The sequence below is a fragment of the Spermophilus citellus genome (genome assembly GCF_964194105.1).
Source record: "Spermophilus citellus genome assembly, chromosome: 14".
Lineage (NCBI taxonomy): Eukaryota > Metazoa > Chordata > Mammalia > Rodentia > Sciuridae > Spermophilus > Spermophilus citellus.
In genome coordinates this window covers 69,095,129-69,117,930 of record NC_138194.1, presented here as the reverse complement: position 1 = coordinate 69,117,930, position 22,802 = coordinate 69,095,129, and the positions used below count along the sequence as shown (strand labels likewise).

General features: G+C 37.4%; 1 protein-coding gene across 3 annotated transcripts; it reads left to right on the top strand.

The window, feature by feature from the left end:
* Nucleotides 1-1,061: 1,061 nt before the first annotated feature.
* PABPC1 (poly(A) binding protein cytoplasmic 1) lies at nt 1,062-15,686 on the top strand. 3 transcript variants are annotated; one of them, XM_081266146.1, is made up of 16 exons: nt 1,062-1,440; nt 1,554-1,782; nt 4,717-4,910; nt 5,110-5,225; nt 7,338-7,477; nt 9,007-9,101; nt 9,404-9,541; nt 9,741-9,836; nt 11,613-11,885; nt 12,070-12,160; nt 12,675-12,785; nt 12,879-13,033; nt 13,340-13,424; nt 13,831-13,961; nt 14,348-14,441; nt 15,233-15,686. In XM_081266146.1, the coding sequence occupies exons 2-15, from the start codon at nt 1,590-1,592 to the stop codon at nt 14,438-14,440; spliced, it is 1,911 nt and encodes a 636-aa protein (XP_081122272.1). In that variant the 5' UTR covers nt 1,062-1,440; nt 1,554-1,589; the 3' UTR covers nt 14,441; nt 15,233-15,686. The 3 variants fall into 3 exon arrangements, with proteins under 3 accessions (XP_081122272.1, XP_081122274.1, XP_081122273.1); XM_081266148.1 differs by having other exon boundaries at nt 1,063-1,782; nt 4,717-4,814; XM_081266147.1 differs by having other exon boundaries at nt 1,064-1,782; nt 7,338-7,468.
* The last annotated feature ends 7,116 nt before the right edge of the window (nt 15,687-22,802 follow it).

Genomic DNA, 22,802 nt, shown 5'->3' with positions numbered 1-22,802 from the left:
GTTGCAGGACTTTGGTGCCTATACAAGTGATTGTGAGAAACTCATAATTTTAAGGAAAAACAGTCTTCTCGATTCCTATTTTCCACTGCACAGAAATGTCTGGCAAAATTAGCACGACTCAATGATTTCAACAGAGCACCTTAAGGTAATAAGCGACCAAAGTCTCCCAACGCAATTTTCCCAAATTAAAACCACTCTGATGAACAAACAGCATCCAGTGGGCAGTCGGAGAACTGGGGTCCGAGACCAGAGGACAAGAAAGACGAGGAACCCCCTCCCCCTCCTCTAGGGCGTGCCGCCGGGCGACGACAAGGATCCAGCGCCCCGGACGGTTGAGGTCCCCGAGCCGGCGGCCCGCACCCGTGGCCAGTTGGGGTCAGCGAGCGTCGCGGCCGTTGGGAACTCCAGCTCCCAGCAGGCATCGCTTCTGCTGCCGACGCGCGCGGCGGCGCTGCCCGCTGGGACTCGTAGTGCGGTCCGGGTAGGAGAAAGGGACAGCCACCCCGGCTCCCTCCACGCACGTTTCGGAAACTGGGCCTGCAGGGGATCACACCGGCCCACTGGTGCCCAGCCTCCCTCGGGATCCGAGCGAGTGGAGCCGGGTGGCAGCGGCGGGAAGAAGCCCCTGTCGACCGCGCACGTGGGGGGAGGTTGGCGCTGAGGAACCCGGAAGCCCCGCGCACCGCCCACCGCCGCGGTGACGGGTTAACGCTCCTCCCGGTGGAGGTGGGGGCGGGGTGTGCGCGAGGAGGGGCCGTCCCAGCGACTCCTCCGAGGACGGCCCGCGAGCGGCCCTCCCCTCCCCCACGGCCCTACGCAGCGTGGCCCCGCCCCCGGACGCGGCGCGTGCGCAGAAACCCCGCCCCTCCGCCCCAGCCCCACCCCCACACCCGCAGCAGCCGCCGCCGCCACCTCTCCCTTCCTCTCTGCTTTTTCCTCCTCCTGTTTTCTCTTCCCTCCGCCCCCTCGCCTCCTTTTCTCCTCCTCCTCCGGCGCCGACGCTCGCGTAGGGCCCTGGCGTCAGACGCGCGGGGGCGGGGCGAGTGCGGCGGGGGGTATAAGTAGAGGGTGCAGGAGGCGGTGCTTCCCCTTCTCCCCGGCGGTTAGTGCTGAGAGTGCGGAGTGTGTGCTCCGGGCTCGGAACACACATTTATTATTAAAAAATCCAAAAAAAATCTAAAAAAATCTTTTAAAAAACCCAAAAAAATTTACAAAAAATCCGCGTCTCCCCCGCCGGAGACTTTTATTTTTTTTCTTCCTCTTTTATAAAATAACCCGGTGAAGCAGCCGAGACCGACCCGCCCGCCCGCGGCCCCGCAGCAGCTCCAAGAAGGAACCAAGAGACCGAGGCCTTCCCGCCGCCCGGACCCGACACCGCCAGCCTCGCTCCCAGCCCGCAGCCCGCCGCCCGCGGCAGCTGATCGACCCCGTTCTGCGGCCGTTGAGTAGTTTTCGATTCCGGTTGATTTTTGTCCCTCTGCGCTTGCCCCCGCTCCCCTCCCCCCGGCTCCGGCCCCCGGCCCCAGCACTCGCTCTCCTCCTCTCACGGAAAGGTCGCGGCCTGTGGCCCTGCGGGCAGCCGTGCCGAGATGAACCCCAGCGCCCCCAGCTACCCCATGGCCTCGCTCTACGTGGGGGACCTACACCCCGACGTGACCGAGGCGATGCTCTACGAGAAGTTCAGCCCGGCCGGGCCCATCCTCTCCATCCGGGTCTGCAGGGACATGATCACCCGCCGCTCCTTGGGCTACGCGTATGTGAACTTCCAGCAGCCGGCGGACGGTGAGAGCGAGGCCCGGAGGGCGGCGGGCGGGCGGCCATGAGGCTCGGAAGGAGGCGGGTGGCTAGGCCGGCGGGCTCGGGGAGGGTAGCAGGAAGGCATGTCAGCCCCCGAGGACCGGAGGGGAGACGCTCGGGCGCGGGCACCCCTGACTGTGTCTCCCGGAGCCACGTTACTCTGCCCAGGGGCACCCGCGCAGCCGGCAGCCGCACGCCCCTTGCATGCCCGGCCACTTTCTCCTTTGCGACCATTTTCTCGTCTTCAGCCGCTCTCAAACTTTAGGGTGATGACGCGCCAGGGGGGTGGGAGAAATACGCTTCTTCTACTGCGCTCCCGCCAGTAACCGCGGGATTCTGGGGTGCAGGTCGCTGAGCACCTTTCTGGGGGTACAGTAGGTGTAGGCGCTGACACCACCCAGGGCTCTGGCCGGCGCCCGGGTCTCTGAAGGAAGTGCAATTCAGTGCTCGAAAAATACCACGTGTTGAACCATGTAACCTCACAGGCCCAAGGCCTGTTCTGCTACTGGTCCAATAGCTAGGGTTGGCAGGGGACGACCACAAGGCCTTAGAATAAAGTTAATACGGTAATGTGTGGTGGTGGTCCTCAGGTTTGTGGGTGTTTTTTTTTTAAGGGATTAGTGATTGATGAAACGCAAATGACTAGTGGGACATGAATTTGGGGTTTTCCCCTAGACAAGCATTTTTCTTGCACTAAATGTAGGGTGATGGGAGGAGGGGATATGGAAGAAAATCTTTTAAATGACAGTTTCCCAGACAATTTAGGTCAGTTTTATCAAATTGGTCCTTAGTTTATAGTACTGGTAATGTGTTCAGTGCATATATGTACGTGATTTTTTTTTTCTTTTTCCTGAAATAGCTCCTGTGGTTTTAAGGAGTTTTTCTTTAGATATATTAGCTAGTTTTGGCTGTAAATGGCACTCATTAGTGTAATATGGGGGACTGACCATTAACTCAAATAGTTCAAGTTTCTTTTTATTTTGATCCAGAGTGTCATGAATCTTGAAATGATTGGATACAGAATAGATGGAAATAGTTTTGTATTTTTATTTTAAAGTTAAAAAGAGTTAACAAATTTTGATAAAGGTAGGGTCTGACCAAGAGTTTTATATGTGGTTCAGTTGACTTTTCAGAAGACAGCTTCATTTATCTGACCCAATTATGCCCTCTCCATATTTATTTTCATTTATAGAAATAAACTTAAGTTCAATTAGTTGTTAATGAGTTTTTCAATAGACAGCGTTTATACTGAGATTTTGGGTAAGGCGGAATATTGAGTGACAAGGAACCAGAAGTTGTAAAACTGCACTGCAGTTTTCCTGCCCTTTTGCTCTGCAGACAGTCACTTCAAGTATCACTTCATAACAGTTCTGAAGTCTGAGTAGTATATATCACTGGATATAAGATTAGGGAAGATACCTTTTGCAGCAAGTAATCACAACATAAAAACTTGGTAAAAAATAAATAATAGATGAATTCTAGAAACATGGTAACTTGAAAGTGTCACACTTTTAAGTCCCAAAAATCTATTTTTTTTATTTCTTGGGATTTGTATAGGTACAATATATCATCTTTCCAAGTAGTTTTTCTATTTCCTTTAAAAAAAAAGAAATATTGGTGCACTGATGGAATAGCCTCAGAAAGTGACCAGTATTCCATTTAACAGGAAGAGGTGACTCATTCAAAAGAGGCTCAAGCACAGTCAGCTAAAAAAAAAAACTGGGGGAGCTGAGTAGGTGTGGTCAATTGATAATGAGCTGACAGCTGATTATCAGGATATTCTAGAAGCTGGAACTTTTATTTATAGAAAGTTGCTGGAAATTTTGTCTCATCAATAACTTTACAGTTAACGTTAGCATGGAATTTGTCAAGTTGTTTCAATGCTTCAAATGGACTATTTTTTAAAGAGATTAGTCTTTTTACTTAAGTTATGTTTTTCTATTTAGTTTTTAGTGTTTCTTTAATGGGTAGAAGTGCACATAATTCAAGCTTTCACAGATTCCAAAATTAATTGTAGGATAGATTTTCAAATTTTCTAGCACTATACAGAAAAACTTGAGTAAATTGTCACTTGTTAAATAAACCAGAGGTCTAAGATAAAGTTAATTTTGTGTGTCAAGAAAGTGTTAAAAGTGGGGCTGGGGCTGGGGATGTGGCTCAAGCAGTAGCGCGTTCGCCGCGCATGCGTGCGGCCCGGGTTCGATCCTCAGCACCACATGCCAACAAGGATGTTGTGTCCTCCGAGAACTGAAAAATAAATATTAAAAATAATCTCTCTCTCTCTCTCCCCTCTCTCTCTCTCTCTTTAAAAAAAAAAAAAGAAAGTGTTAAAAGTGAGTTGTAGATCAGATATTCAAAAATTCTGAGATTATTATGCAATCAGTATGTCCAAACATTAGACATTATTCAGATCTTGCTGTAGCTTTACATTTCTTTCCGTGGTAATAGGTAGTTGTGTTATGAAAATCCAAATTCAGGAACTAATTTTTGTTTTTTGAGTGAACTGTTGGCAGTGATGAGCAATGGAATGACCAGTTTTGACAAATAGGAAGAAGTGATTAAGTCCAGAAACTGTTTTCAGCCTATTGATAATGTACAATTGCCTAGTCTTTTGTGTTGCTTTTAACAGATTGTATGAGAAGGAATCTCTGTTTTATGATGCCTAGGAACAAAAAGGTGCTTTTAAACTTAATGGCATTTGAGGGAAGATTGTTTCACAAATACATTATCAATATGCCATCCTTTCATATTTTAAGTCTGAGGCTTCTGATTATTTTTCTTTTTGCATTATACAATGTATAGCTAGACTAGGGTATAGTACTTGAAAAGTCCAACCATCTTGAAGTTTTTACAGTAATAAAAACTTACAAGGCCAAAGTTTTTACAGTAATATTCACTCAGAAATTTTTTTTCTTATAGCGGAGCGTGCTTTGGACACCATGAATTTTGATGTTATAAAGGGCAAGCCAGTACGCATCATGTGGTCTCAGCGCGATCCATCACTTCGCAAAAGTGGAGTAGGCAACATATTCATTAAAAATTTGGACAAATCCATTGATAATAAAGCACTGTATGATACATTTTCTGCTTTTGGTAACATCCTTTCATGTAAGGTAAGCAAAAATGTGACAGGTAAACATTCACAGTGTTTAGCTACCTTAGTTTAGTCCTTAAAATAGCAACTGTGCTGTTAATGGCTGTCTTTATTTCCAAAATATCTGGGGTTAGTCACTAACAAATTATCTCTGCACACTGGAAAAATGTTAAATCAATAGCAAATAATGAGAAGTGGCTATGCATTTTTTTCCCTAGGTGGTTTGTGATGAAAATGGTTCCAAGGGCTATGGATTTGTACATTTTGAGACACAGGAAGCAGCCGAAAGAGCTATTGAAAAAATGAATGGAATGCTTCTAAATGATCGCAAAGTGTAAGTATAAAGATTTAGTTTGTATTTTCAATATGCTTTTAATGGTTCCAGGCCCATTTTAAAAGTTAGCATGTTTGTGCTCTTAATAAAGAAATGGTAGAAATTAATAGACCATATTTGATAGGTTTTATAATTGTATTTTCTCCACATTCAGTGTAACATACAAATAATGGTGGATTTAATGTAATTGGTCAACCTTTAAACCAAAAGGAAACAGAAGATAAATGGGGATATAAAGCTTTTCCAAAATAAATGTATTTTTGAAAAATTCAAAATCCAGGCAAACTTTCCTCTGATACTAATTAAATTGGTCCGTTTTATATTTGAGGAAGCTGTGGCTAAAATAATTTAATTTTACACAATGTTATTGACAGATGGGCTGACCTATACACTGAGTAGTCTGCACTCAGCCCATTCTGTATGACCATATTGCTGGGACTGCCACTATTTATGATCAAATTATAAATGAAGCAGAGTTAAGTCTGATTTGTGATTAATCTTTCTTGAAATATTGATTAAAGGTTGCAAACTGTAATGGCACTGATTAAAACTATAAGGCTATTTATCTTAAATGCCAGTTACTTCTTTTAATCATCTGAGAGATATTCAGCATTATTTGTATAGGTTGAGCATCCCTAACTCAAAAATCTCTGAAATCTGAAACACTCTCCACCAACATGACAACAAATCCAATTTTGACATATTTCATTCATTTTAGGGGATGCTTAACTAGTGAAGTCCATAAGATATTCCAGATTTTAAGACAACTTCTGCATCAGGAATGATGGCACATTCCTCTAGTCCCAGAAAGATTCCAAGTTCAAGGCCAGGGTTATCAATTTAGTAAGGCCCTAAACAACTTAGACCATGTCTTAATTTTCTTTTTTCCCTTAAAAAGGTGGTATGTATTTAAGTGGCAAAGCATTCCTGGGTTCAATCTCCAATGCTAAATGAAACCACTTATGGTCCTAAGAATTTCAAATAAAGGTTACTCACCTTATACCTACAATTGAAATGCTTGTTATCATAACTTCAGGGGAAAAAATAAAGGCACATTCATCACTGACAAGATCCAGATATAAAGACTGATTTTGAGTATATAATAATGTAACTATTATGGAAAATAGTGTTTCACTATGTAGAATTATAAATTCACTTATGGGTTGGGCACAGGAAACCATGCCCGTAAAATTTCAGTGACTCCAGAAGCTTGAGGCAATGGGATACAAGTTCAAGGCCATCCTCAGCAATTTAGTGACACCCTAAGCAGCTTAGTGAGACCTTGTCTCCCATAATTAAAAAGAAAAAAGTTTGGGTATGTAACTCAGCCATGGAGCACCATTGGATTCAATCCCTAGTACCAAAAAAAGATAATTTATATTCCGTTTGAACTATGATTCCTATGACTCTGTCCTAGGAACAAATATAAAGTTGCAAGAGCAGAAATTGGCAATGTTTACAGTGAACATTTATGAAACCAAGAGCATGGAGAAGCTCCAACTTATTTTGAAGAGGATAAAAGAGAACTCTTATTTCCATAAATGAATATTTTTGAACAGAGGGCAAAAAGACACAATTTGAAGGGAATTATAGCTTTTTCCCCCCTGTACTTTGCTATGTATTACAGTATTTCATAACATTACTGTTTTTATATTGGGAAAACTGTTTTTAAAAGCATGCTGTTGGTAATATACTTCAGTTATGTCAGTCATTTGCATTCTAGAAATACAAGTACAGAATTAGGAAGTTTAAATTTATGTGTTTTAGGATATGGCAAATAAAGTAATACTTTAAAATAGCGATCATGAAAGCTTTTATTTAGGTCTCTTCATTGACATGGTCACACACAATTACCTATATTGATAGGAGTGATCCCTTTAGACCTGGATTAGCCAGAGAGAACAGAAGTGTGTGTTGAGAGAAACATTCCTGTATTGTGGTTGTAGTTAAAAGTGTCTTTTTTATGTATTTCATGTTTTAATGTCTTAAGTTCCTATTTATATGTGTAATGTGATTTTTATTAGAAGTTATGAAAATTCTCAATAACAATTTTGAAATTAACCATCAGACTTAATTAACAGAACCTAATGTCATAGTCCTTACATATTTTAGATTTGTTGGACGATTTAAATCTCGTAAAGAACGAGAAGCAGAACTTGGAGCTAGGGCAAAAGAGTTCACCAATGTTTACATCAAGAATTTTGGAGAAGACATGGATGATGAGCGCCTTAAGGATCTCTTTGGCAAGTTTGGTAATGTGTCTGAATTAAATTTTTACACTTGGAGTTCTGAGTAACTGCTCAACATTTAATGTTGACTGATATTGATACTAAAAAGTAAATGAGATGAGACCAAGTACTTGAAAATACTAATAGATACTTAGATTAAGCTGCAGATCATTATACTATAAAGTATCATATAAGTAGAATTCTATCCAGTTTAGATTAAAGGTTGATAGCATTAGATTAGCACAGTAAGGTGTGACTGAAAATTTAGTTTTTTAAAGGCTTTGTACCATTAAGATGCTGGAATTTAGGCCCTAATAGGGTCCCATCTCATCAGAGGCAAGTATTTGATGAAGCCAGTTTATAATGGAATTCAGTGTCTAGTTAACAGGTGTCTAGTTAGGCTATTGGGCCAGTTGCAATATCATCATGTTTGAGCAATTTAAAAATAATCCCATTCAAAGATGAAGCCAGAGATGGCCATCTGCGTATATGAGATGTTAAAATATTTTTTCCTTGCTTTTCAAAGTAACTTAATCAAACTTACTAATCAGCCTTACTTTGGGTTAATGGAGTTAACAGATCAGAAAATGAATATTTTTATTGTACATTTGCAGATAATTTACTTGGCCTCAGTCTTTGCTTTCCTCCTGTTGAACTTAGAGGTGGTACTTCAAGTAATTAGGAAATTGATAACTTTTTTTGTTGCCGGATTAGCATGCTATATTGAACCCTCCTTTAAGCAAACAGTTATTCTGCACAAAGATAAATCATGTAAGATACAGAAGATAACGGATGTCATGATTCATATATTACCCTAAGTCTTCTTTAGTCTAAATCCTTTTGTATATTTCATGTCCTGTATCTAAATCTTTAAAAATTAGAAGTTATTCCTACAATTGGATTATTATGTTTTATCACTTATCCCAAAAGATTCATGCTTGTGAGTTGACTACCAGTATGTAACTATTCGGATATTTTGTTTTACATAATAGAGGTACATTAAATGAAAGAGTCTACCTGTGCCTGTATATCTTCTAGATTCTCTATAATCTAATGTAATTTTTAACCTTTTTCTTCCCCTACTTGACTGAGATAACCACCTATCTCACTTAAATATTTTCCACTTGAAAAAGGTGAGGAAAAGAAGCATGTGTCTTTAGCGATATGACTCTTCCTCCAGATAATTGTTATTTTTTACCAGAGGGTCCAGCCTTGTGTTCTCTCCTTCCACTCCCTATTGAAAAGCAGATGGGTCAGGAGTTCTAGTTCTTAATTCTGAAATGTAAAATTATTAGCTAAAACCGGAAACTCTCAGTTTTTAACTTATAGTTGGATAAAATATTCCCCAAAGTAGAAGAGTCAGAGTAGGAAGTATTTGTTTTCTTAGAAGTAAAGAACACCAAGTGCCTGGAACATGGGAGACTTAGGGATCTCTGGGGTCTTGAAATTATTTTATCCCCTTTTCCCCCATGTCATTGTTTTTGTCTGTTGCGATGTGAAATATATGAACATTTTGTGTGGAATATCTTTGAATTATTAAAAAAATTTTTTAGGACCTGCCTTAAGTGTGAAAGTAATGACTGATGAAAGTGGAAAATCCAAAGGATTTGGATTTGTAAGCTTTGAAAGGCATGAAGATGCACAGAAAGTAAGACTTAAATATAATAATTAAATGTAGTGTGGTCTTCCTGTACCCTTATAGTAAGGGGGGGTATAGAGTTAATTTTTTGTTGAAGTTTATGTGCATGTACCAATGGCTATTTTCATATTCTTGTACTCGGTTTGCATATATGCATGAGTTCAAGAATATAAATTGGGAACCTATATTGTCCTCAAACCTCAAGATTGGGGATGGGTTGTCTTTAACTTAGTAACCTAACAAATTCTACTTGTTAAGAATGAGCTTTTATATTACAAATTATTAATTTAAATGTTTATGATTCCTGTAAGGCTGTGGATGAAATGAATGGAAAGGAGCTCAACGGAAAACAAATTTATGTTGGTCGAGCTCAGAAAAAAGTGGAACGGCAGACGGAACTAAAGCGCAAATTTGAACAGATGAAGCAAGATAGGATCACCAGATACCAGGTTCATTTTTAATTGAACAAGCAAAATAAGACAGGGACGAGGAAACCTATTTTACGTTCATTTCAGTTACTTCCAGGTAACTGAGGGTTTGAGAGGGGAAAGAAGAAATGGGATAAAGGAATAGGAGGTGTGCTTAGGTACCATTGTGGTGGGTTTTAAAAATTTTTCTTCAGTTTTTCTTTTGCCCCCTTCTTTTTAGGGTGTTAACCTTTATGTGAAAAACCTTGATGATGGTATTGATGATGAACGTCTCCGGAAAGAGTTTTCTCCATTTGGTACAATCACTAGTGCAAAGGTGAAAGTTATGTTTTTTACTGTTCTGATATTTTCATTCACATGAGTCAGTCCGAGTAGTCAAACCCCAAAGCAATGAAGATAGCGATCATATTTCCTTTTACTTGAAATTAGAAGTTATGAAACAATAGTAGTAGTCATTTAAAAATTTCACTTCTACATGTTTTTATCTATTTTCTATTACAGTTTTTAACTTATAATTGAATAAAATATTCCCCAAAGTAGAAGCTAGAGTCAGAGTAGGAAGTATTTGTTTTCTTAGAAGTAAAGAATACCAAGTGCCTGGAACATGGGAGACTTAGGGATCTCTGGGGTCTTGAAATTATTTTATCTCCTGTGTCAAGTTCAGTGTCCAAGAACTGCTCTATCTATGCAAAGTTTTTTTGTGTATGTAATTTTGCTGGGCACAGGAAAATTTTTACTCACCCCATGGCAGTCTTTCTTACTCAGTTTTTCCCCGCAACCCCATTGACAAAGTGATTTTATTTTATTTTTTTTTTAAGAGGTGAAATGGATGCATACAAATAAAAAATGCATGTGCCATGTTTGTTTTATGGTTCAGCCTGTGCTTTTCTGGTAATACTCTGAATATGATAGAATATATTCTTGAGTGTCTATCCTTAGTATGCTTCCTGAAAGTTTAAATTTAAATTGAATATTGTATCAGTTTCTTTTCATTATGTAAAGCATGCATGTTTTAAGTCCTTTGTGGATTATACTCTCACTTTGCAGGGAGGTGAAAGGTTGTAAGAATTTATTCTGGAACAGGAGATCATTTGTTAATGCTTACTAGAAAAAAAGTTTTAACCAAGCAGAATAAAAGGGTAAAATAAGAAAGAAAAGCCCTCTATTCTCCATATTCAGTCTGCAAAAGAATCTCTTATGATTTCCATATTGGAAATTCCGTACCTGGCTTTTAGCAGTAAAGGTGAAAAAAATACCTTAAATACAAATCAACATCTATCATTATATGAAAAGACAAATCGTGTAGTATGACTCCTTTTTCTAAAAACTGTTTATACATATATAAAAAACAGTCTGAACAGTATGGAAAATCTGTATATTTTATTGTTACTTGTTTGGATAAACATGTAGGTGGTTTTTCATGTTTCTACTATTAGATCCATTGCTCTAATGAACAGTCTTACATCTAAGTTTATAGAGTTGGAATTGCTATTTATGTGGCATAAATATTTAAAATTGAGACAGCCAATTTATGCCAAAAAGGGGAAACAAATTTGCACTGGTCTTGTTTCTTGACAGAATTTTCAATTGAGTAGAAAGTAGGATCTCATCTTCTCACATTGTTTTTTTATTTAATGAGGTGTGCTTTTATGTGTTCACTAGTTTTGCCTTTGCATTATTCTATATTAGGTTAGATGTATATTTTAAGAGAACATTTTATGTTAGTCCTTTGTTTTATTTTGTAAGTATTTTATTTTTATTATTATAAAATATTGTATTTTATTATCTCACATTATCACTACTATTCAATAAATAATCTTGGAATTAATATTAAACATCTGAATCTCAAAAAGTTACTGCTGTGCCTCTCTATTTCTTCCAGTTTTCTTGCTTGGCTAGGAAAATGCATATGTATAGTATTTGGATATTGAGGAAGAATTAATTAATGAACTCAAGGGATTAATAGGATTACAGCCTTTAACAGAATTTAGATACATGATTCATTGATTAAAATTGATTCTTAATTGGTAGTACTTTTTTCTACTTCATTCTACCATTACATTAACTTTATTTTTTATTTATTTTTTAATAGGTTATGATGGAGGGTGGTCGCAGCAAAGGGTTTGGTTTTGTATGTTTCTCCTCCCCAGAAGAAGCCACAAAAGCAGTTACAGAAATGAATGGTAGGATTGTGGCCACCAAGCCACTGTATGTAGCTTTAGCTCAGCGCAAAGAAGAGCGCCAGGCTCACCTCACTAACCAGTATATGCAGAGAATGGCAAGTGTACGAGCTGTGCCCAACCCTGTAATCAACCCCTACCAGCCAGCACCTCCTTCAGGTTACTTCATGGCAGCTATCCCACAGGTAGGTTTTTATGTTTGATCATTGCTTAATGTTTTGTGTCTTCCAAAATAATAAAACCTACTGTGGGTTATGATTGAATTGGAAAAATGCTAATAGAGTGTGGGGGCTGTGTGTTTGAAAATGGACAACTAGTTGCATTTTTTTTTTCATAAAATTAATACATTTTATTTGCTTGTTTTTGCAGACTCAGAACCGTGCTGCATACTATCCTCCTAGCCAAATTGCTCAACTAAGACCAAGTCCTCGCTGGACTGCTCAGGGTGCCAGACCTCATCGTAAGCCTTTTAATTAAGATTGGGAATTTGATTAAAAATATACATGAAGCAAATCAAATTAGCCTTCTGTTTCCATGGTATATTATTGCTGTAACTTATGGTTACAGGTGTTCATTTTTTGATGTTATAGCTTTTTTTTTTTTTTTTTATAAAATGCTGTATTATTCCTGTCTTAGTGAGACAGTAATGTCTACTGTTTTCCTTTATGAATATTTTGGGAACAAATCTTTTATTTGGTTAGGTAGTCATCTAATCTAAGTATCAGGGTCCTGTCCTTTAAGTTTTCCTCTGTGGAATCAAGATAAAATACTTTCATATCTTAAAGTACTTGTCATTGTATGAATTAGTGTTATAATTTACACTAATCTAAAAAGTCTAGGAAAACAATTTTGAAACTCAGCTTTTAAAAAATGGACCACTTTCAGCCTTTTGTGCAAACTTAACTCTAAAGCAGCATAACCCATTCATTCAGTGAGGTTTTCCAGTTAATATATGTTCGTATCTTTAAATACAGCATTCCAAAATATGCCCGGTGCTATCCGCCCAGCTGCTCCTAGACCACCATTTAGTACTATGAGACCAGCTTCTTCACAAGTTCCACGAGTCATGTCAACACAGCGTGTTGGTGAGTCTTAACCCTTTCTGTAAAGAATTGCTCTCTAATTTGAAATAACATGGTAAAAAAATGGGGGGGAATAATTTTTTTTTTTTTTTAAAGCTAACACATCAACACAGACAATGGGTCCACGTCCTGCAGCTGCTGCTGCTGCAGCTACCCCTGCTGTCCGCACCGTTCCACAGTATAAATATGCTGCGGGAGTCCGCAATCCTCAGCAACATCTTAATGCACAGCCACAAGTTACCATGCAACAGGTGTGGATTTTAATAATTCTTTTCTCTAACCATGGGATCAAACAAGTTAACAAAATGAATGAATCCAAGAAATACTAAGTATAAAAGATGGGGTTTTATTAAATTTGAGAGTGCATTTCTGAGCTTGTACATGTTACTAGCTATCTTAGCCTGTATTTCTAATTTTTATACGTTCCACAGTTTATACGTTCTCATTCAGTTTTTCTCAATTATGTTTAAATGGCAGTCTGTGTCACTGCAGTGATTACCTCTTGGTGACTGTATGTGCTATTACTGTGCTTAGAAGTTTTCCTATTTTATATCTAGCCTGCTGTTCATGTACAAGGTCAGGAACCTTTGACTGCTTCCATGTTGGCATCTGCCCCCCCTCAAGAGCAAAAGCAAATGTTGGGTAAGTATCTTTGACCCACCTTGTCGGTAACAAAGGCTAGAAAAGTTAAAAGTTCACTTAGACACTCTGAACTCAGAAATGCCTAGGGCAGGTATGTTGTTGGTAATGGATAAGGTAACAGGGAATTAACTTGGATCCCACTTCGATTTGTGGAAGAAGGAATTTGAACCTAATATGAAGACAACTTTTGACAGATTTAACAGCTGAATAAGTAACATCACTTGACAGACTGATACCAAGAAGAATTACTGCTTTGTGGTCGATCTTGTTCTTCCTGGTGAAAGAATGAAATGATGGGTTGTGGGTTAGCATAATATATACAAAAATAAAATTCCTAAACAACAGTTTAATATGGGGTCTTTAAATTTTTTGATTGAAGGGAGCTTTTGAATGTTTTCGTTCCTAGGTGAACGGCTCTTTCCTCTTATTCAAGCCATGCACCCTACTCTTGCTGGTAAAATCACTGGCATGTTATTGGAGATTGATAATTCAGAACTTCTTCATATGCTTGAGTCTCCAGAGTCTCTCCGTTCTAAGGTAATTTATCATGTCTTGTTACCTCTTATCCTTCAGGGCTTTTTATAGGAACTTATTTCTATAGAACATTTACATAGTGCTTTGTTCAAGCTATGCACTGACATAGGAGCTTTATAAGTATTGTAAACCTTACAATAGTGACGGCCACCTTGGTACTAGTTATCTATCCTTGTTTTATAAATAGGGAAACAAGAAGAGAAGTTGAATGTTGGGCTCAGTGTTCACACCACTGGTAGATGGCATTCAGTTTAGCTCCAGCATCCTTAACGACTGCTGCTTATGTCAGTTCTTTCCAATTTTCATCTGAGGATAAGAGTTTGTCTTTTAGAACTTATTTTCATTTGACTCCTTTCCTGAACCATTTTGTTGTTTGGCTCTTTCATTAGGTTGATGAAGCTGTAGCTGTACTACAAGCCCACCAAGCTAAAGAGGCTGCCCAGAAAGCAGTTAACAGTGCCACTGGTGTTCCAACAGTTTAAAGTGAGTTTACTCTTTTGTGGTCTTTTTTTTTTTTTTTTTTTTTTTTTTTGTATCAGGAATTGAACTCAGGATAATTGACCACTGAGCCACATCTCCAGTCATATTTTGTATTTTATCAGAGAGAGGGTCTCCCTGAATTGGTTAGCACCTCACCGTTGCTGAAACTGGCTTTGAACTCAGAATTTTCCTGTCTCAGCATCCTAAGCCACTGTAATTACAGGCATGTGCCAGCGTGCCCGGCTTCCTTCATCTTCTATAATAGTTTGCTGAGGATGTTTTGAAGCATACATAGCAAAAAAAAAAAAAAGCAATTCCAAGTAATTTATGTGTTCCTAGTTTTTAAAAAATATATAAAGAATTAATGGAATGTTCACCTGTTAACCCTGATCATGGCTAGCATTTTTTAAATCCCAGTACTTTGAGATTTTGTATTGTGAACTTTATAAGCTGTCTTTATTGGGTGGTGGACACAATAGTTGTCCTTGGACCTTTACCATAATTGCCTGTCATTATTCCCAGGATATAAGAATAGCTTTACAGCTGTGTACAGCTAGGATCTGGGACCCAGGGTTTGCTAGTGCTTTTTGTTAAAGGATCAGGTTTTGTGAGATATGTTGTGTCTGTAAGAATTTTTCTATTTTAATGTTATATTATAAAAGTAGCTATGGATGGTATGGAATGAGTATGGTTGTTTTCCAGTAAAACTATAGAAATTTGGCCAAGGGCTTTTTTATTTGATACTGACAAATACCAGTATTTTTCTTCCTAATTTTTTTATATTACATTTTCAGATTGATCAGGGACCACGAAAAGAAACTCGTGCTTCACCGAAGAAAAATTATCTAAACATCGAAAAACTTAAATATTATGGAAAAAAAACATTGCAAAATATAAAATAAATAAAAAAAGGAAAGGAAACTTTGAACCTTATGTACCGAGCAAATGCCAGGTCTAGCAAACAGTGCTAGTCCTAGATTACTTGATTGCAACAACAAAAAAAAATTTAAAAAATCACAAAAAAAATAGTAAAATATAAAAACAAATTAATGTTTTATAGACCCTGGGAAAAAGAATTTTCAGCAAAGTACAAAAATTTAAAGCATTCCTTTCTTTAATTTTGTAATTCTTTACTGTGGAATAGCTCAGGATGTCAGTTCTGTTTTAAGTAACAGAACTGATAACTGAGCAAGGAAACGTAATTTGGATTATAAAATTCTTGCTTTAATAAAAATTCCTTAAACAGTGCATGGTTATGTTTATTTTAATTTATTTATCTTGGTAATGAGCATGTGTAAATAGGTAATATCTTAATGATGCAAAAATGGGAGTACCTGTTACATAAGATTCTTTCATAAAAAATGTACTATATGTAAAAAAGGCAGTTACTGTAATGTATTTCATGGATTGAGAATTCCATATGAATCCTTGAGCCAATATATATTGTTAAATGGTTTTTAACATTTGATTTATAAAAATTAAGACCCATTAACTTTTGAAATTATGGTAGTTTATGACTTGAGATTTCTATGCTAGAAGATAATTAGCTAACCCCTTATTTACAAGGGACAAAACAGTAACAGTGGCTACACTGTATTTGTTGGAGAAGAGGGTACAGATAACATGGTATAATTAGTATAATTTTTATATTAAATGTTAAGCTAGACTTGGCTTTAAGCATTATTTTCAAGGATGGGTGTATTATCTGCCCTTAGGCCCAGGACATATGCATATAACTAATGATCCCATGCAGTTTGCATTTTTGAAAATGGTTTGATTTTAACCCCTCTCCCATTCTACATACTACTGCAAGTTGGCTTTCTCGGTTGCATATCTGGTTATCTCATGACCATGCTAGAAACAGGTCTTCTGAATAAAATAAAAACCCTGGTTTGTGACAGTGACAGCTATGCATGACGAAGCCTTATGATTCTTCTTGACCTGGAATGTTTTTCAGTTTGCCAAGTCTTGAAACAAACGATACACAAACCTAAACTCTCCTACTCTGGCTGAAACCGGGGCACCCAGTGGACAGTCTTGCTGTAGGCATACCCTGGAGGGAGTGATTGTTCACTGATTGACTAAAGTGCTTTAAGGGAGGCAGAGACTGTTACCATATTTCTCAACATTTTTAGTACAAAGTTTCCAGTTTTGAACTTCTAAAGGAACAGGCTTTAGCTTTAGTTTTTAATCTGTGAAGTTCCCAAAACAAGCGTTATGGATAGGGTTTGCATAGACAGCTTTATACATGGTGGTTTGGAATTAAGTATTATGGGAAATGTGTTAGTTGAGGCAAGTTTACATGATTGCTGGGCGGGGCCAACAAATCTGCAAAGTAGACCTTTATGATTCTGTAGGAGTTGATTTAGGAGAAACAACAGTCAATTACTTGAGGATTCTGTATTCACAAATTTGCTAGCTGAACAAAAATCATTTGCAACCCCCAAATAGCCGTTTATGCTACTTTCCAGTCATTCATGGATATGTGTTGAGCAACAAAAATCAAGTCATCTGACATTCTCCTGGATGAGATTGGTGGTTTCTTGTTTTTGGCTATCATACCAAGTGTCCCTTTTTGTGATCTATCTGGTGCCATGTTCACATTTTGTAAGCTTTAAGTTGGTGATTTTGCAGTTCAGAATGGCCCCCAGACAGGAGTTATCCTGGTGTTAGCTGTGAGTTCAATGTTAATTAATATATAAAGTGTCCTAACGGAAACAATGTAAAAAGCTAGGCTATGTATTGATCTACTGTTAATTACATGAGGGGCTCATAGGAACCTTACCCCTTGTATTTTTTCTGGGTGCAATGAATTCAGTATTTACTCATTCAGTATTGGTGTCTTTACAGAAATAACTTCCTTGAATGATGAGAATTCACTGGTTATACCCAAGTACGTACATAGTTTTGCATTCAGTGGTAGTTGAAACTATCTAGTTTCACAGGATTTGAGGTGGAGAGCAGAACTTACATTGAACTGTCATCTATTTTTCCTTATAAGGCATATGTAAGGCTACATCATTTGGAGGTTTTGACAAACTAGGTGTACATTGACATTTTTGAGTACTAGAACCTAACCTGTAGCCTAGATTTTTTTTCCTTTTCTCCAATTCAGCATGTATATTAAGACTTCCATAGATAAAATCGTGTGTTATTTACAGTATGCTATCTTTCATCATATTCCTTGCCCTTCAGCTCAAATAGACCACAAGTGAGAGAGATGGAGAGTACTTTGAAATTCTCTGGTTTTGATGTGGAACCGTGGCCCCAGATTATTCACTTGGAGTATACAACCAAAGAGGTTCTGGATACTTATGTTTAATGAATGCATTAGACTAGGACTCATGAAAGCAAAATGAGTTTGGTTCAAGTTGGAAGTTGATTTTTTTTTTTTTTTTTTTTTATACTGGGGATTGAATTCAGGGGCAACACTGAACCACATCCCCAGCCCTATTTTGTATTTTATTTAGAGATAGGGTCTCGTTGAGTTGCTTAGCACCTCACAATTTCTGAAGCTGGCTTTGAACTCATGATCTTCCTGCCTCAGCAGCCTCCTAGCTGCTGGGATTACAGTCATGTGCCATTGAATACCTTTATTTTTTTATGTGGGTGCTGAGGACTGAACCCAGTGAGTGCCTCACACATGCTAAACAAGTACTCTACCTTTGAGCTACAACTGCAGCCCTAAACTAATGAATTCTTAATCTTAAAATTGACTCCCTCTTAAATGTAACCTCTCCTCAGTTAATCTCAGGTTGGATTTAAGGATTCTGGGTTTTCACCTTTCTGTTGTACACCAATCACTTGGATACATCTCAGATGTTGTGTCTTCTCAGCCATTTAATTTCAAGTGCTATGTAACTGGTTGAGTTAACAGAGTGACCTAATTTTCACATCATAGCTGGTACCTTATTTTATTCAAAACCACAATTGTGGCAAATGTGGGAAAAAATGTATAATCTACAAAGAAAAGAAAACAGTTTACTTTGTTACAGTATCTCAGGAAACTTGACAGTATGGGACATAACTAGTTTAAACTTTTATTTCTGTAGAGAAAAAAAGCTCTTCACTTTGGAAGTCAAGGATATTTGTATTATTTTTCAGGAAGATTCCACAAAATATATAGTCATTGATAAAGCGTATATAAACAGATGGATTTATGGTTGGTGGTAGGGTTTTGTTTCTAAAACCACCTCAAGTGAAAAGATGTGTAATACATGGAATATTTGTATTATGCTGATTTCATATTGCCAACTAGATGTGCCAGCCTGACATTCAAAAGTGCTTTAAAGCCTTTAAAGTTAATATTTCCAAACTAAATTAATAGAAGTTGTTCTAAAGCATAAAAAATTATAATGTAAAAGGAAGCAAATACTAGACTGTATGTCCTTTTAATTTTTAACTTAAATTAATTTTCTATAGGTAAATAAATTATAAGTATTGGTGAAAATTCTTTAATACCAGGTGACACAATTGTGACTTACAAAAAAATATTGTGAAGTGAGGAATGAAGCTGCACTAAAAGCATCCCAGGGCACCTGTGGGCACCTGTGTAGAGCTATAAAAATCAGACCCAATTTTGTAATAATGGAAAAAGTACCTGATTTTTTTTAACCAATTTTGTAACTGCTAGTATTAAGTGTATGGTGCATATTAACTTATCAAGTGAATTTTTTTTTCAGTGCTAGGGATTGAACACAGGGCCTCTTACATGTTAGGCAAGCACCCTAGAGCTACTTTCTCAGTCCTCAAATGAACTCTGTATGCACTAACTCACTTGATGCTTATAACCACCCTATGACATTGGTTCAGTAACAGTAAATTGAAGCTTCAAGGAGTGACTTGCCCATAGTCACATAGTAGGTGGTAGTGGAGCTGGGACTTGAATCCAGGCCTCTAGTTCTAGAGTTTGTGCTGTTAAACTCAGCATAGCCTGCCTAATTACTATGAATATAGTAAAACTCCGTAAGATCTTGGGTACCTAGGCAACCTTCAGCCTGGGAGAATGATAGGCTGGGAGACACAACCAATTTTTCATCAAAGTGCAATGTTAAAACAAGATGCACATTCTGAGGTAATCAAAAAGGAGTAAGTCACTGTTTAGAAGAAGAAGTAAAACTAACCAGGCTAAGCACAAAATTCAAGATCAGCTTTTCCTTTCTCTGAGCATTTTGGACTTCCTGGGAACATCAAACATCTCTTTGACCCTGTGATCATTTTTCTGAACTTGAATTCAAGTTCCCATTCTAGATTTTCTTAGAATGGGCAAATAGACTTAATCAAAACATTTTGATTACCATAAGAGTTTTAAAAACCTGTGGAATTAACATTCTGACCCTGATTTGCTCTTCTGTGCCAATTAGATGTCAACCTTTTCTCAACAGTTATTAAGATATATGTTGGATAAAATGTCAATTGCTGCTACTAAAGAAGAAATTTCCAACAAATGAGGAAAATTTTCTTTGAAATAACACATACTCATAATTATAAGTGGCAAAGCCTGGCCTAGAACTCCCAGCTCTCTGACTTCAAGATCTGCGCTATTAAATTTTAATTTAGCTTTTATTTCTCTTCCTAATTCTTTATGCAGATCTCTCTGTTGACAAGTTATTTTATCTTTTGTAACTAATAAGCAGTCTATGGAGAGACACTTTGTGTGATTGTTCTGTTCCTTATCATACCTCTTCCCACCCCGAGATTTAACATTAATTCTTGAAGACTGGTTGAAGATGGCGATTTTTCCAATTTCACAACTCTCTTCACACATATCAGATGAAATAATGACATCCCTTCTATATTTACTGAACTTAGGAATTCCTGTTTCATACCAAGGTTTATGATCTTTTATATCCTTAGTTTTATGCCCACTTTTCCTCAGACTGGGCCAATGGGTGTCTCTGGTCCTGTGTGCATGTAACAGTCCCTCATGTTTTTGAACACTTTCTCACTACTCAGTTAAGGGACATATAAATATAAATATTGTCCCTTCCTTACCCCAGCCCTGGACCAGCCATTTTGGTAAGGAACCTGGTTCTTTTGCAGAGAAAAATACTTTAAAAGCAAGATGAAGGTTTTAGGTATGGTCTGCCATTGATTTGATGTTTCTTTGCCTTTGAGAGGAAATACAAGAGTTATAAAAGTTTATACTGATACACCAAAGCCAACGCAACCCCCAGAACATTCTCTTTTATTTTCCATATCTATATCTCCATTCTTCCACAGTAAAAATCCTGGCTTCCCAACATCTACACATTTTCTCAAACTTAACTAAATACAGTTTAGTTTCACAATTGGCACAACCATACCTCTACAAAATAACTACTTAGAGTCCAAAACTTATTTACAAATGGCCCATATTCAAAAGTTATTTGGATTAGTATTCCTACACCCCACCTTCCTAGGGTAGTTATGCTATTTATTTGAAATACAGTTGGGTTTCTTTTTTTCTGTCTCCTGTCTTTTCCATTTGATTTTTTTAAAATATATTGATTTTTTAGTTGTACGTGGACACAATACTTTATTTTTATATGATGCTGAAGATCGAACCCAGTGCTTCATACATGCTAGGTGAGCGCTCTACCGCTGAACCACAACCCCAGCCTTCCATTTGATTTTTAAAATATGTAAAACATTAAAACGCATACTGGAATTTTTCTCTTACAGAAAATTCCTAGAAATGGAACTGCTGGGTAAAGGATAAATGCGTATATATTACCAAATTCCTTTTTATACTATCTTGCATTCCCCAATAATGTGTGCCAGTGCTTGTCAATGCAGCATGGTATTTGGGAGTGCAAGCGATGCTGATGGGTGAAAAAGGTAGGTCAGTGTAATTTTAGATTGTATTTTTCTTAGCATGAGTGAAGCTGAACAGTTTTTATTTATATAAGGATGATTTTTAAAATCTCTTTTTATGAATTGTGTATGTATATACTTTTCTATTGGGCTTTTGTTCTTTTTCCACTTTCATTGTAAAGACTTACATATTAGGGATATTAACCATTTATTTGTGATAAATATACTTTGAATTTGTCTTTTGTATTTTTGTTTATGGTGGCTCTTTGCCACACAAGTTTTTTTTCTTTAAATTTAGTCAAATGAGTCTACCTTTTATTTCATTTGGATTTTGAGTCACAGAAAGACTTTCTACATCTATTTCATGGAGAAATTCATTCTTGTTTTCTTTGCCATTTTTAGAGTTTTGCATTTTACATTTCTAGATCTCTGATTTATTTGGAGTTTATTCTTGTGTATAATATGAGAAATCCATCTTAAGTTTACTTTTTTCCATGGACCACCAGACTTTCTATTTCTCACATCAGGATTCTCTGGAATCTTCTCTGGGCTCTCCAGTAAAACTGGAGTGCAGGAGAGGCACACCGTTCCTCTCCTGAGAGGTCCTACTCTTTCCCTTGGGAGTGTCCCCTTTTCCTTTTGCTATCCCTTCAATAAACTCATGCTCGTTACTCTAAAAAATAATAATAATAATTCTACTTTTTTTCAAATGGCTGTCCATTTCTAATTGTTATTTGAAAGCCTATTTTTGTCAGTGTCTTTAGATGGCAACTTTATCAGATCCTAAACTTTCATTCGTTGGTTGCATTTTTCTGAACTCTTCCTTTAATCTGTGTCTTCACACTCCAGTACAATACTCTTCATTACACCAGCTTTCTACTATGATTTCATATCTTGGTGACCAGTGTCTCCTCAGAGCCCTACTTTCAAAACATTTTCCTAGCTGTCTTTGTACATTTATTTTTCTGTATGATCATTTCAGTTTGTCTAGCTCCAGGAAAAAAAATTTCTTGATAATTTTATTAGGATCACATTAAAGTATATATTAACTTACAAATGAAACTTTAATGAAATAAAAATATCCTAACCAAAAAAATACCTGTATTTTTTCTATTTATTCAAGTTTACCTTTTTGTCTTTCAAAAGTATTTTGCAGTTTAATTCATATAGGTTTTTGAACATTTCTTGCTAAGTTTTTTTCATTCTCTTTGTAGTGCTGTGGATCAAATCTGGAGCCTTGCACATGCTAGGCAAATGCTGTACCACTGAGCTAAACCTTCAATCCCTCTTGTTAAGTTTTATTCCTATTTTAACATTTTGTTGCTTTTGTAAATGGAAGTTTGTTTATTTCATTATATATTGTTACTGGTTATTACTTGTGTATATGAAAGCTATTGATTTTTATATGTTGACTTTATGTCCTATACATTGATTTTTTTTTTAAACTGAGTTTATCTTTTTTCTCTAGGGTGTCTCAGGTGTACTATCACATTGTGTGCAAATAGAAATAGTTTCACTTTTTGAATTTTTATGCTTTTCCTTTATCTAATTGTATCGGTTTAATACCTC

Excerpts from the sequence above, each read along its gene's own strand:
- PABPC1 (XM_081266146.1), top strand. The coding sequence starts at position 1,590 with ATGAACCCCAGCGCCCCCAGCTACCCCATGGCCTCGCTCTACGTGGGG. Across the intron at positions 4,911-5,109 it reads GTAACATCCTTTCATGTAAG|GTGGTTTGTGATGAAAATGG; the intron begins GTAAGCAAAAAT and ends TTTTTTCCCTAG. Across the intron at positions 9,542-9,740 it reads ATAGGATCACCAGATACCAG|GGTGTTAACCTTTATGTGAA; the intron begins GTTCATTTTTAA and ends CCTTCTTTTTAG.